This window comes from Rattus rattus, chromosome 2 (assembly GCF_011064425.1).
Source record: "Rattus rattus isolate New Zealand chromosome 2, Rrattus_CSIRO_v1, whole genome shotgun sequence".
In the NCBI taxonomy this organism is placed as follows: domain Eukaryota; kingdom Metazoa; phylum Chordata; class Mammalia; order Rodentia; family Muridae; genus Rattus; species Rattus rattus.
The window spans coordinates 169,149,570-169,162,380 of record NC_046155.1 but is presented as its reverse complement, the minus strand read 5'-3'; the positions used below and the strand labels follow the sequence as shown (position 1 = coordinate 169,162,380).

The window sequence follows — 12,811 nt, the reverse complement described above, 5'->3', positions numbered from 1 at the left end:
CACCACCAAGGAGAGAACAGGAAGAGAAGGGCCCTTACCTATGCCATCCCCACGGTACTGCTCAGAGGTTGGTGTGGAGATGGCATAGCCATTGTTCCGGCAGAAGAAGATGATAGGACACTCCAAGGTGGCAGCAAAATTGAAACCGGCGTGGGCATCCCCTTCACTGGCTGCCCCCTCGCCAAAGTAACAGATCACGATCCGATTGGCATTGGCCCGCTTGGCAGCATAGGCTGCCCCTACCGCTGCATGGGAACACAGATGAGGAAGTGTGAGTAGGAATAAGCCCGCCCTCCTCTCCCTTCCTTCCTCTCTCTGACCCGCACACAGGCATAGGCACATGTGCGTGCACACACATGCATGTACGCCCTCAGGCTTAGAAAGTTGTCTAGGTTCCCAGGATGCATGGCCCCCGACTCCAGTCAGGCTTACATTTATACCATCTTCAAAGGACAGCCAGAACTGGACCTTCCACACCAGGGCCAGGCCACCAGCACCTCATATCCTAGTTACTGAGTAGCCCACTGACCCTTAATCTGTCATCCAAGGGATAGCCAGGGAACTCTTACAGTGTGAGTCTGGCAGACTCTTCCTAACTCTGGGCTCTCAGGCCACTGTGGACCAAAGTCCCTGCAGTAGGAAAGGCCACTAGGCCTCGCCTGCCCAGCACCCCTCCCCCGACTGGTCCACACTACTTCCTTTAGTCACCTGTGATGCCTCTGCCTCTGCCCCCAGGACATGGCTCTGTGCTGCCTTTCCTATGTCCTGTACAAAGCACTCCAGGTACTGTCTCTTCCCCATTGCTCTCACCCAAGCCAATGTCAGTATCAACAGGGCTGACATGTGTCTCTCTCTTTTGGAAAGCCTAGGGTGACTGTAGGCACATGGTGGCCACTGCATACCTCTGCCGAATAAGGGACTCTGGTGTACACAACAGACAGAGCTCTGCTTCCCACCACTCTCCCAGGTCTGCACACACACGCCACACACCGGGACTGGCTCCACAGCCAGGCTATACTGAGACACATGCCTTCCATCAGATTCTGGGCCCAGGAGGACACAAGAGAGCCACTCCTGGTCTGTGTGCTGTGTGGGCACAGGCCCAGCATCCTGGCAGTCTCTGTGGTATGCAGGAGCCTCAGAGCAGCCCAGCTCTGGGGAGTGCACTTGGCTCTGAAGACCAAGGCTAGCCAGGGCAGGGTAGAACGTGGTCTCTGCAGTCACAGGTACCCATGAGTGACTTCCTGCCCTCCTCCCTGGTAGGTCACTTCCTGCTTCAGCTTCAACTTCCCGTTCTTGGTAACACGGATAATGATACAAGCCAGGCTCACCCACAACCACCACCAGTGTTCTTAGACAGTTTTGAGTGTGGCAAGGACACAATGCCTGACCATGCTGGCTTGGGCAGGAGCAGTCTGGGAAGGTCAGTATGGTCATGATGACCCAAGGCTGCTTGATGAGGTAGGACACCACGGAGCCGTCTCTGAGAGGCCCTGTGTATAGGCCAGGCTCTAACGGCACTACTCAACTAGCAGGCTGGAAGCCCAGGCCCACAGAGAGCTATGCCACAGGTATGGCATGCATGAGGTTCAGAGTACACGTCCTCACCCTGAGGGATCTGCGTAGCCAGTGGAGAGGAAATGGTGACGAAGTGACGCTCCTTGCAGCCGTAGTGAACGGGCATCTGGCGTCCCTTGCCTGGGTCACTCACGTTGCCGTAGCACTGGGCCATGAACAGCTCCAGCGGGTAGTCCCGGTACATGAGCACACCTGGCAGGAGGAGGCGACTGTGAGTCTGAGAAGCAGAGCAGTGGGGAGGAGCGCCAGGCCAACCCTGTGCACAACCTAGAACCAGGCCCTCCTCCCCGAGCTCCCCACCTCGAAGGCCGTAGCCAGGTCAGTGTGGTGGGGCAGGCCTTTGAGCCCAGCACTCTGGAGGCTAAGGCAGCAGGATTGCAAGCTGAAGCCAGGGCTATGTAACAAGATGATGAATTGGATTAAAAGATAACTAAGAGTCAGACGGTAGAAGGTAGGCAAACTCAGGGGGTTACAAGGACAGGCAGGTCCACAGATAGACCGATCTCAGGAGAGACTTGTTTGGCCCAGATAACCCTTGGTAACTCAGCAAGGGGTGAATGGTTTATGTGTTAGCCATCATCCACACTAGTCTTTAAGAGGTGTAACTGAACTTTGCATATGACAGGGCTGCCCTGCACAGAAAATGGCAGGTGAGGTCTTCTTTGTAAGAATCTTGTTTCAGCCTTCAAGGTCCATGGTCAGTGAGAGAAGATCCATCAAACCGTCACTCGATATGTGGCTTTTCAGAAATTAATAGTGATTTCATCCATGACCATGAGATGCTTAGGTCATGCCCATGCCCCCACCCTCACCCTGATCCCCACCTCCAACTCTTTTGAGACCATCCTCCATTTTCCTTCAGCCTTCATGTTGTTTTCTTTTTCTTTCTTTTTTCTTCATAACTCACGGGCCAGGCACGGTGGCTCAAGCCTTTAATCCCAGCACTTGAATCAGAGACAGGCAGATCTTAGAGAGTTTAAAGCCAGCCTGGTCGCACAGTGAGCCGCTGTCTAAGTCCATATGTGCCTGCCCCTGTGCTCATAGATACAGGGAGCCATCCAGTGGCCCATGGGCCACAACACTGAGGGGGGTGTCAGCATCCCCCTTTCCCTTCCTTCTCATAGTGCTAGACCTGGAACCAAGAACCTCAGACAGGCATGCCAGCAAATATTCTACCACTGATAGAGTCCCAGCCCAAGGCTTTTGTCCCAATGAGAAATTGTGAGTTCTGTGTCTTGAACTAATCCACCTCCATCTACTCATAGAAATAAAACCTTTTCTTCAAATAAAAGTCCTGAGGGAGGCCTCTAGAACATGCCAGAGAGCTGTGCCAGAGGGGAGGAGGCCCCGGGGAGTCTAGGAGGGTGACTCTAGCTGAGTCTCCTAGTAGTAGGAGATATGGACCCTGAAGTGGATTCACAGTGGAGTGATAAGGTCACAAACCCACCCACAAAACCTGACCCAAAATGTGTCATGCCTACAAGATATGCAGGGACAAAGATGGAGAGGAGACGGGGGGTGGGGGGTGGGAGTGGGGAGGGGTGGGGCATGGCCAAGAAATGCCTGGCCCAAATTGAGATGCATCCCTTAGGCAAGAACTAATCCCTGACACCAGCAAAGGTGCTCTGCTGTGTTTGCAGCCAGGAGCACAGCATGGTTGTCCTCCGAGAGGCTCTACCCTGACTGAGACAGATGAAGACACCCACAGCCAAACACTGGATGGAGCTCAGAGAGTCTTGTGGAAGAGTCAGGGGAAAGACTGAGGGATCCAAAGGGGACAGGGACTCCATAGGAAAACCAACAGACACAACTAACCTGTACACATGTTGCATATATGCACTTGGTCTTCATGCAGCCCCCAACAACTAGTATCGGGGCTGACATGAGTCTGCTGCCTGTCTGTGGATCCTGTTCACTAACTGGGCTGCCTTGTCTGGCCTCAGTGAGAGAGGATGTGCCTAGTCCTGCAGTGACTTGATGTGCCAAGGTGGGGTGATACTCTGGGGCGATGATCTCCCTCTTCTCAGAGATGAGGGGGAGGGGGAGGGTGATATTGGGATATAAAGTTAGTTAGTTAGTTAATTAATTGGAGAAAAGGCTCTGCCGAATGATGTCAGATCGCCATCGAAGGTGACTTAAGCCTGAGCACTGGAGGGTCTGTGGTTGTTTCAGGACACGCTGGGACTCTCTCAGCATCACTGAAAGGGGTCACAGTGCACAGCCCTGGGCAAACGCTGTGGGTCATGATGTCCTATAGTCCAGCAGAGCCTGAACTCACCCAGAAGCATCTTCACAACCCCCGTGGTCTCCCAGAGCATGAGCTCACTCTGAAGCAGCTGTCTGTCTGTTCCCAACCCTCTACTGCAGAGTTGTTCTTCATATGAGAAGTTAATGAGACTTGGGAGGCAGGCAGGTGAGTTCAAGGACAGCTTGGTCTACAAAGCTAGTTCCAGACCAGCCCTGGCTACATAGTGAGACCTTGTCTCAAAACAGTAACAACAAAAAACAAGGCAACAGGGTCACGTGATAAGCAGCTTGTTTGTCTCTTAAGACAGGCCCCACTTGGTGCCCTGGCTGTCCTGGAGCTCACTATGTAGATCAGGCTGACTTCAAAGAGATCTGCTGCCTCTACCTCTCAGCTGCTGGGATTAAAGGTGTGCACCACCATACCCAGCGGGCCTGGACTTTCTACATACTTGGGCCAGGCTGGCCTTGAACTTGTGGCAATTCTCCTGCCTCTGCTTCCATACATGCCACCATGCCTTGGCCTTCCTAGTCATCTGCCAGATGACTTTGGATGGGCACAATAAATTCAAAAAGGCCTTGCTACACTGCATAGGCAATGATGGAGCAGGGGCTCTGGCAGAGGACGGGGAGCTCCTGCTTTGAGACTTCCCAGAAACTCACAAGGCCCAGGCGCTGGGGCTTGTACACGACAGTCACCAGGAAGGGACAGGAAGAAGGTGCTCACACACACAGTCCCAGGCTGGGGTGGGATCTGTGGTAAGTGCTTGCCTCATATGTGGTCCTAGGTTCCATCTCCACCACCGCCAAACATAAACAAATCCAACAGCCTTGGCTGCGCACGGCACCCAGGCAGATCTAACCTGCACCAGGAAGCTGCAGGTCCCATGGGAATCGCTTTGCTTCAGCACCTGCTGCTGCTTCACAGTCCTGAACAAACACCACACCCTGTCACCACCCCAGTTAGAAATGGCCAATATGGTCATGGGAGGGCAGCCAGAGTGACAGAGAGGGCAGTGACTGGTGCAGACTTTAGTGAATAGCCCTGCTCCTTGGGAGGCAGATAGATGGCCTGGATCCCAGAACCTCATTCTCCCTGATGATTGCTTGGCTTTCACAACTAACAAGGACAACTGCCTCACTGGCTGCGACAGGGACCTCCACAAGCCACCCAAACCAGCTCTAAAGTGCCTACACTCTGCAGCAGGGGACTGGAGAGGGAGCTCTGACGCAGTCAGAGACCAGGGCGGCCGGTCGCCTGCTGCTATGAAGGCCTCTCATCTCCTCACGGCACATCGCCTTGCTCTTTGGGCTTGCTGTTTTTAAGGACAGATTCTTGCTATGTAGCCCAGGCTGGCCTCAAACTTGCAGTCTTCCTGCCTCAGCTCCCTGAGAACTGGGTTTACAAGCACATGCTATTGTGCCAGGCTTTTCCACCTCCCAACGTGAAGTAGCGTGGCCTCAGTCCTCTTCCTGTACTGTCGCCTCCATACAGACAAGAGCTTACGGGTCCCCAGTGCTTTGGAAACCTGGCTTTCCTTGCTGATGCCTCAACTATCACAGACTTATGTCCCGACCCAGTACAAGAGGAGTCAGGAGCCGGTCTGGCTGTGGACTGGATGCCTAGCTCATCCACGGAGGTCTCTGTAGTCATCCTGGCCAACCCCACTTCTGAAAAGTGGTCCCTGGGAAAGGCTCCAAGCCTTGTGCTAGCTTTATGCCAACTGCCTGTGACTTTTTAGCAGCCAGCTGGTGTTACCACCTCCTTATAGAGGACAGCATGACCAAGCAACTTGCCTAAGATGTGGCAGGCCAACAAGGCTCAGGATCTGCCTGGCTGGTACTGCCAGGGGCACCTTCCTCTCCAGACCCCAAACACATCTCCCGGCTCAGCAGGCCTCTCCCCCAGCCCTCACTGATAGTCAGGTGCTATGCTGCCAGGTCATGTCCCTAGCTCTCCAAGATTCTTGCCTTATTTTCTGCTCCCTGCTTTCCTCCGTACCTCTCTCCCTTGCCAAGAAGCCCGGGAGCTTCCCACAGCTTCTGCTTCCTGGGGAACATGCACCTCAGGAGAGTGCAGAAGTGCCCTGCCCTGGGTAAACAGGTATCCACGGAGTATGCCATGCCCTCAGCCAGGCCTGACTCCCAAGGGCCCTTCTAGCAGCTCAATTCAATTCAGGTTCAATTCAGGTGCCTCCTTATTGCCACCTTGGAGATGGGAAGGTGGTGGTAGCTCAGAGAGGGCTGTGAGCCAACCTTCTTTGCAAGAGGTCCCATCCCACGCTTTGTGGAGAGATCTGCCTCGTCACAGCCTCAATGCTTTCAATGCTGCTTCTTGGGCTCCCAAGGCCTTCACAGTACCATGCTGTGGAGCTCAATGGAGACCCCAGAGCAAACTACCAACAGACATACCTGCCTCCCGGTACTGGCCAAACACCAGGTCCGTTCGCTCCAGGGCAGCGGCACTCCCCACATGTGTCCCCTCCTCGCCATAGTTGGTCATGTAGAAGGAGATCCGGCCCTAGGGGGTAGAGGGCCAGAAGCCCAGGCTTGGTTAAGGCTGTCCTTCACAGAGAACCCTGTCTTACTTTTTTGTTTGTTTTACTCTTAGAGACAGGGTCTCTCTATAGCCCTAGATATCCTGAACTCACAAAGTACACCCAGCTGGCCTCCAACTCACAGAGATCTGCCTGCCTCTGCTTCCTGGGTGCTAGAGTTAGAGGGGTGTGCTGCCGCACCCAGCTACCCAGCCCTTGCCAGTCTTGTAATGATCAGTCACCACTGTGGCCATCACTGTGCTGGGCTGGGTTCGAGGAGCTCCTGCTGGACAGTGAGAGACGAGAGTCAAGAACTTAAAAGAAAGCCCAGGCAGTCAGGTGTGGAGATAACCTGCTGCACTGGGCAAAAGCAGGTCGGGTGAAGGCCTAGACAGAACAAGGAAAGACACGAGGCCAGAGGGCCACGAGGTCAATCAAGTGAGGTGAGGGAAGAGCGGTGCATCGCACTGTGCTCCAGATCTCTCTGCAGAGGTTCTGCAGCCATGCCTGGGTCTTGGAATCACCTCAGGTGGCTCTGCGGGGAAGGGATGGCAAACAGGAAAGACTATAGAGCCAAGAGAGAGGGTGCCCTGGTCTGGGAGCCAGGGACACAGAAAGAAGGACAGATGAATGAGTCCTCAAAAGCTGAATTACTGGCTCAGAGAGTGACCATCCGTGCCCACTTGGCCTCTCTATCCCTGCGCCGGGAAAATCATTGGGCTTCCCAGTCCCCCTTGCCAGCCAGAGGTGATTGGTCAGGGACAGTTTTAGCCCCAGGCTTTAATAGAATTTGCTATTCTGCATAAGGGAGATGCTTGCTGGCACCACCCCCATGTCCTTCCTGCCTCACTCAAGAGCCAGGATGCCTGGATCTGTAGAAGCCATCCTGTGAGCATGAGGCAACAGGCACAGAGCAAGGGCCAATCTGCCATAGAGGACGAAGCAGAGGGACAGGGTGGGTGCCCAACAGTGCTGTAGCTGCCCACCAACTCCTAAGGGAACATCAGGAAACAGAGAGAAGGCAGGCAGGGGGATGGCAGACAGCAGGTGAGACTTGGGGACCAGGGTAGGTGAGAAGGGCACTGCCAGTGCCCACCCCCAAGAAATGGTTAGAGGAGGAGGGCACGCCAGTCAAGTCCGGACAGGCTGTCTAGCGTGGGGTATGAGCCGAGATGAGGCCAACTGGTCTAGGCCGCCAGGATGGAGGTGTGGCTGCAGAGCTGGGGAAGCCCTGGTGTGTGATGAGATCCAGATCACCCAAGATCATACGAAAGAGCTCTCCCCAAGCTGCCCCTCAGGACCGCCCACCTCTGTGGAGCTCCCAGCAGCCTGGGAAGTGATGAGAACGGGCTTTCTGTAAGTGGGGAGCCAATTAAAACTTAATTGACTTTCTGGTGCCAAGTGGGTGGGCGGGTACTGGGTATGGAGGGAGGGCCTCATGGCTGTCAAGTTCAGTCAGTGTGTGGGTGAGCCTGAGATGCACCCCAACCTTGGGGTCTGTCCTCCAAGTCCTCCCTGCCTCCTGTTACCAAAGCACCCATTCTGCCACACGCAAGAGCTACCCAGAAGAAGGGACAAGTAAGGCTAGTCTCTCTGGCAGCTAGGATGAACACTGACAGACGGCACTCAGGGACTGCCCAAGAAAGCTGGCTCCACAGAGGCGCGAGTCGGGGAGGAGCAGAGACAGCCGTGTTCGGCCTCCCACCTGCCTTCTGCTTGCTGCCTGGAAGAGACTCCAGCAGCCACCTGGACTATGAGAATCGTAAGAGACCAGGAGAAAGGCCTGCACGGCACGGCAATGGGGTTATGGATTTTGTTTAATGCTTGCATGATGCTATTTGGGTTTCCAAAAATCACACGGAAATCCACGCATCTGCATGTAAAATGCTAAAGATCCCCGCCCCCAGCTGACTTTGATTGGTAAAGTTGCTGGTAGCCAATGGCTGGGCAGAGACAGAGGCAGGACTTCTAAGATTCCCGGGCAAGGACTGGGGGGTGGGGGTGGAGGAAGGTGGAGGTCCAGGCCTGAGGAGTTTAGGACTTATGAGTCGAGGATTGTGGCCCAGGACGGCTGCAGGCCTGTGTCCGGGGTAGCCAGGATAGAATATAGGTTTTAGTAAGTAATAATTCAGGCAAGTCGGAGGGGAGAGTGTGTTAACAACATGGAAGCTTGGGAGTGGCCTAACCGCTGAGCTGTTTAAGGCATATTAAATATAAGGCTGTGTGTGTGTGTGTGTGTGTGTGTGTGTGTGTGTGTGTGTGTGTGTGTGTGTGTCTTTCATTCGAGAACCCAGAGCATGAGGGCGTGTGGTAGCCAGGAAGCACTCCACTGCCTCTGCAGCTGCAGCCGCCATCGGGGAGTTTAGAGCAGGTTAATCTTCTAGTGCAACACAGTGAACGGCAGCAGGACACTGGACAGACCTGACATGCAGGTGCTCCGGGATGACTTCAGGCTCCCTATTCCCCTAGCTTCTTTCATCCAAGACACAGACTAGTCACCTGCTGAGTTCTGCTTCTTGACTTTGGTTCTCCAGTTTTCCTTTGGCATGGGGTAGTCTGTCTCCTGCACCCAAGTACAATCCTTCTGCTCACAGGCCATTCTCCATGTTTGGTAAACTCCTTCTGCTCTGGATAGCATGATTCCCATCCCAACACTACAAGGCGGTTACAACACCAGCTCTCATTCATTGATTTACTGGGTTGGGGTGGAGAGGCAGCTTTGAGACAGTGTCTCACTTTGTAGTTTAGGCTAGCCTGGAACTCAAGACTATCTCACTGCCTCAGCCTCCCAAGCACTGAAATTGCAGGCATGGATCCTCATGCCCGACTTTTTAATGTCTGGCTAGTGACAGAAGCCAGGACAAGGCAAGCCACCGAGTTGTGTATTCAGCTGTCAAATACAATGGAAACCAAGACAGAGAAGAGAAAAATATCATACAAAGTCAGTGACTGGCACTCTGAGATTTTGCTCTGCTATGAGCACAGCAAGTGTTCTTAGTGTCCTTGGATGAAACCCTTCCCACATTCTTCCAGTGCCCCACCAGAACCCCACAAATTCTCCTGACACCGCCAAAAGGCTCCCCAATACCAGCCCCTCCTCGGTGCACTCCTTGTATGTCCCCACATACCTGCCGCTGGGACTCATAGAGAATGCGGTCCATGGTGTTGAGCAGCGTCATGCTCCTGTACAACTTCAGGACCTCCTCCTGGGGCAGCTGCAGGTGGAGGCAGACAGATGGGGAAAGTTGGGACTGGAGGAGTCAGGCAAGGGACCTAGGCATGGGGGCCCTGGGAGGGGGAAGCAGCCTCACGTGGGGATCTTCACTGGGGTTGATGATCTGGCCCTGGCGGTCCATGACGCGGTAGATGGGGATGCCGGAGATGACATTGGGCTGGATGAACTCAAGCTTGTCTACAAACTCTGCAGAGGCCCCTGGGAACTGGGGCTTGTCATCCAGGGATGGGAACTGCTGTTGCTGCTGCCTGCTGGGGTGCTGGGGAAGAGAGGTAAAGAGGGCGCTATCAGGAGCAGCTGAAACTTCAGCTGGCTCAACCTTGGTGGTTGACATTATGGTGGGTAAGGAGCTCATAAGTCCAAGTTAGCCTCAAATTTGCTTCTTATCTGAGGTTAGCCTTGAAGTCCTAATCCTCTTCATACCCAGTTTGGTTTGTTTTGTAGACAGGGTTTCTCTGTGTAGCCCTGGCTGTTGTGGAACTCACTCTGTAGACCAGGCTGGTCTAGAACTCAGAGATCTGCCTGCCTCAGCCTCCCGAGTGCTGGGATGAAAGGCATGAGCCACCACTGCCTGGCTATGGGGAACAATCTCTTAAAGGGTGGCATGGAAAAGGGATTTTTCCCTTCATGTATCTCCTGCCCTAAGAACAAAGAGTCGTTCATGGAAATATGAAGGCTGGCACAACAGTACAAGCCTACGATCCTGTCCTCTGGGAGGCACAGGCAAGGACATCAGGAGCTCATCATCTGCAACTACACACAGAGCCTACCTAAAGTAACCCACTGGAAGTGAGCTTTAAAGACACTGTGGTGGAGCACGCCTTTGATCCCAGCATTTGGGAGGCAGAAGCAGGTGGAGCTCTGTGAGTTCAAGGCTAGCCTGGTCTACACAGAGAGTTCCAGGACAGCCAGAGCTATAGAAATAAACCCTGTCTCAGAAACTAAAAATACTAAAGTAAAATAAATATACATAAAAAAGAAAGCCATGCTTATACAATGCCCCAAAGGACATCTAAAGGTCATTTTGGGGCAAGCCTCTTCTGAATAGCCCAGGCTGGCCACTCACTCATGATCCTCCTCGGGGAGACTGGGATTATAGGCGCTAAATTCCACACACCTCGTCCTTCCCTTCTCTCACCTGAAAAAGTATATTCCATGAACCAGTGCCTTCTCCTTGCCAGGGCAGCACCTATGCTAAAGCCAAAACGACCCATTCAACAAATACCTGGGCACTCACTTAACCCCAGCTCTTGTGCAGGATCTAGGAACGGCAGGCATCTGTCCTTGGGGCCAGAGGGAAATGATATGCCAAACAGGAGGGAGGAGGGCAATTCCCATCATCCCACAGCCATGAGTCCCACAGAGTAATAAGCAGCCAAGGAGGGAGTGCTGCAGGCAGAGGACAGAATAGGCAAAGCCCAAAAGCAGGGCTGGTACACGTCCTGCAGTGAACTCCAAGTAGCCAGGAGTCAGTCCTGTAGGAACACTGAATGTTTGTCTCAGAACAAAAAATGGCATACACTCCTCTCCGTGAAGACCTAGTTTCCAGAAGTTTCTCTGTGCTCCTGCATGCTCTATTTTTTATACATAAACTGAACACAGAGCTATGCACAACAGCACACAGCACGCAGAAAGTGGAGGCAGAAAGATGTCAAATTTTGGGGCAGCCCTGAGACACAGAACCCCACCATGGACAGAGAACAAAAAGCTAGGTATGAGGTCTACACTCATAGTCCCTGTATCGGAGGCGGTGGGGCCTGGGGGAGAAGATGCCACAAGTTCAAGGCCAGCTTAAGCTTCAGGGTGAGATCATTTAAAAAAAAAAAAAAGTGAGGGGCTGGAGAGATGGCTCAGTGGTTAAGGGCACTGCTCTCCCAGAGGTCCTGAGTTCAATTCCCAGCAACCACATGGTGGCTCACAACCATCTGTAATGGGATCTGATGTCCTCTTCTGAAGACTGCTACAGTGTACTTATATAATAAACAAAACAAGTCTTTAAAAAATAATAATGATGATGATGATGACGTGGGGCTTGCTTGGCAGCTCAACTTCTAATCAGAGCACCTGGGAAGCGGAGGAGAATCAAGGGTTCAGTCAAGAGTTTGGCTACGTAGCAAGTTCAAGGTCAGCCTGGGCAGCACGAGACCCTGTCTTTATTAAAAAAAAAAAAAAATAGGGTGGGAATGCGTCTCAAAAGATAAAGTGTTTGCCTGGCATGCATGAGGCCCTGGGCTTGATTTAGAGCAGTGGTCCCTGCCTGGAAGGTAGTAGTCAGGGATATCACCAGACTGAGACAGCCTGGGCTATTGATGACTGTCTAAAAATGAAAAACAAAACATAAAAAAATAAATCAAAAGTTGGACCAAACACTGACGCTGAATGAACAAATCTTCCAGGGTTCCCCAAACCTGCTCTACCTAGGGCCAAGTTCCAGGAAAAAGGCCGCTTGCCAGAAAAAGCTGACCACAGCAAAAACCGGACTCAGACTTCTCTAATCAACACAGAAGCCTGCAGACTTCCTAGGGGCCTTCCCCAGCCCCATGTCCATAAGGGAGGTAGGGTATGAGCAGCCTGCATTCCAGAGGAGGTTACTAGGGGATAGGGAAGGGCTACTCTGAGAAACAGAGATGCCCACCTGTTCCAAACCCACACAACTTCCCACACTGTCTTCCCTTAATGAAAACCCAGAGACAACTCGACCTCTGGGCAAGGGGAAGGATGGCTAAAGGGAGAGATGGGTTCCCATCTTCCAACAACTCTGGCTTGTTGCTAATTTAACCTTTCTGGGTCATTCATTCTGCCATGCCACTCCTTGATGTCATCAGACAGGAGGTGAGAGAACTTCATAAGGCTAGCATCACAGAAGGCATGGCTGGCAGCCACAGAGGCCTACATGCTCAGGAGGGACCGAATGGCTGCGTGTCGGGCAGGCTGGGATGGGCTTCAATCAGTGACTACTTGCACTGCTACGAAACAGATGAGCTAAGAAGCTTAGGGAGGTAAGATAGCTTGTGCCAGGCCGCAGATCTAAACCCATGCGTCACAAATGGACTTCCAGCCTGTCAGGGCTATGATTCAAACCCCAGGACCCCAAACCCCAACTGCCACAGCATGTCCACTCCCACACATCTGCGTCTTTTCTCCCCACCGCAGCCAGGATTCCTCTCTGGTCAGCAGCTGTGGCTTCACCTCTAGGGGAGCCACAGAAACAGTGGAT

General features: G+C 53.1%; 1 protein-coding gene across 2 annotated transcripts in view; it reads right to left on the bottom strand.

The window, feature by feature from the left end:
* The window catches only part of Bckdha (branched chain keto acid dehydrogenase E1 subunit alpha), a 28,093-nt gene that overhangs the window by 1,655 nt on the left and 13,627 nt on the right, over positions 1-12,811 (bottom strand). Inside the window, exons 2-6 of one of the 2 annotated variants that reach the window (XM_032894166.1) lie at positions 9,671-9,853; positions 9,488-9,574; positions 6,235-6,343; positions 1,609-1,770; positions 39-245 (exon numbers count right to left, since the gene is read on the bottom strand). In XM_032894166.1, coding sequence (XP_032750057.1) covers positions 39-245; positions 1,609-1,770; positions 6,235-6,343; positions 9,488-9,574; positions 9,671-9,853 — 748 coding nt within the window. The remainder of the gene's footprint in view (positions 1-38; positions 246-1,608; positions 1,771-6,234; positions 6,344-9,487; positions 9,575-9,670; positions 9,854-12,811) is intronic. The other variant, XM_032894167.1, reaches the window with a different exon arrangement.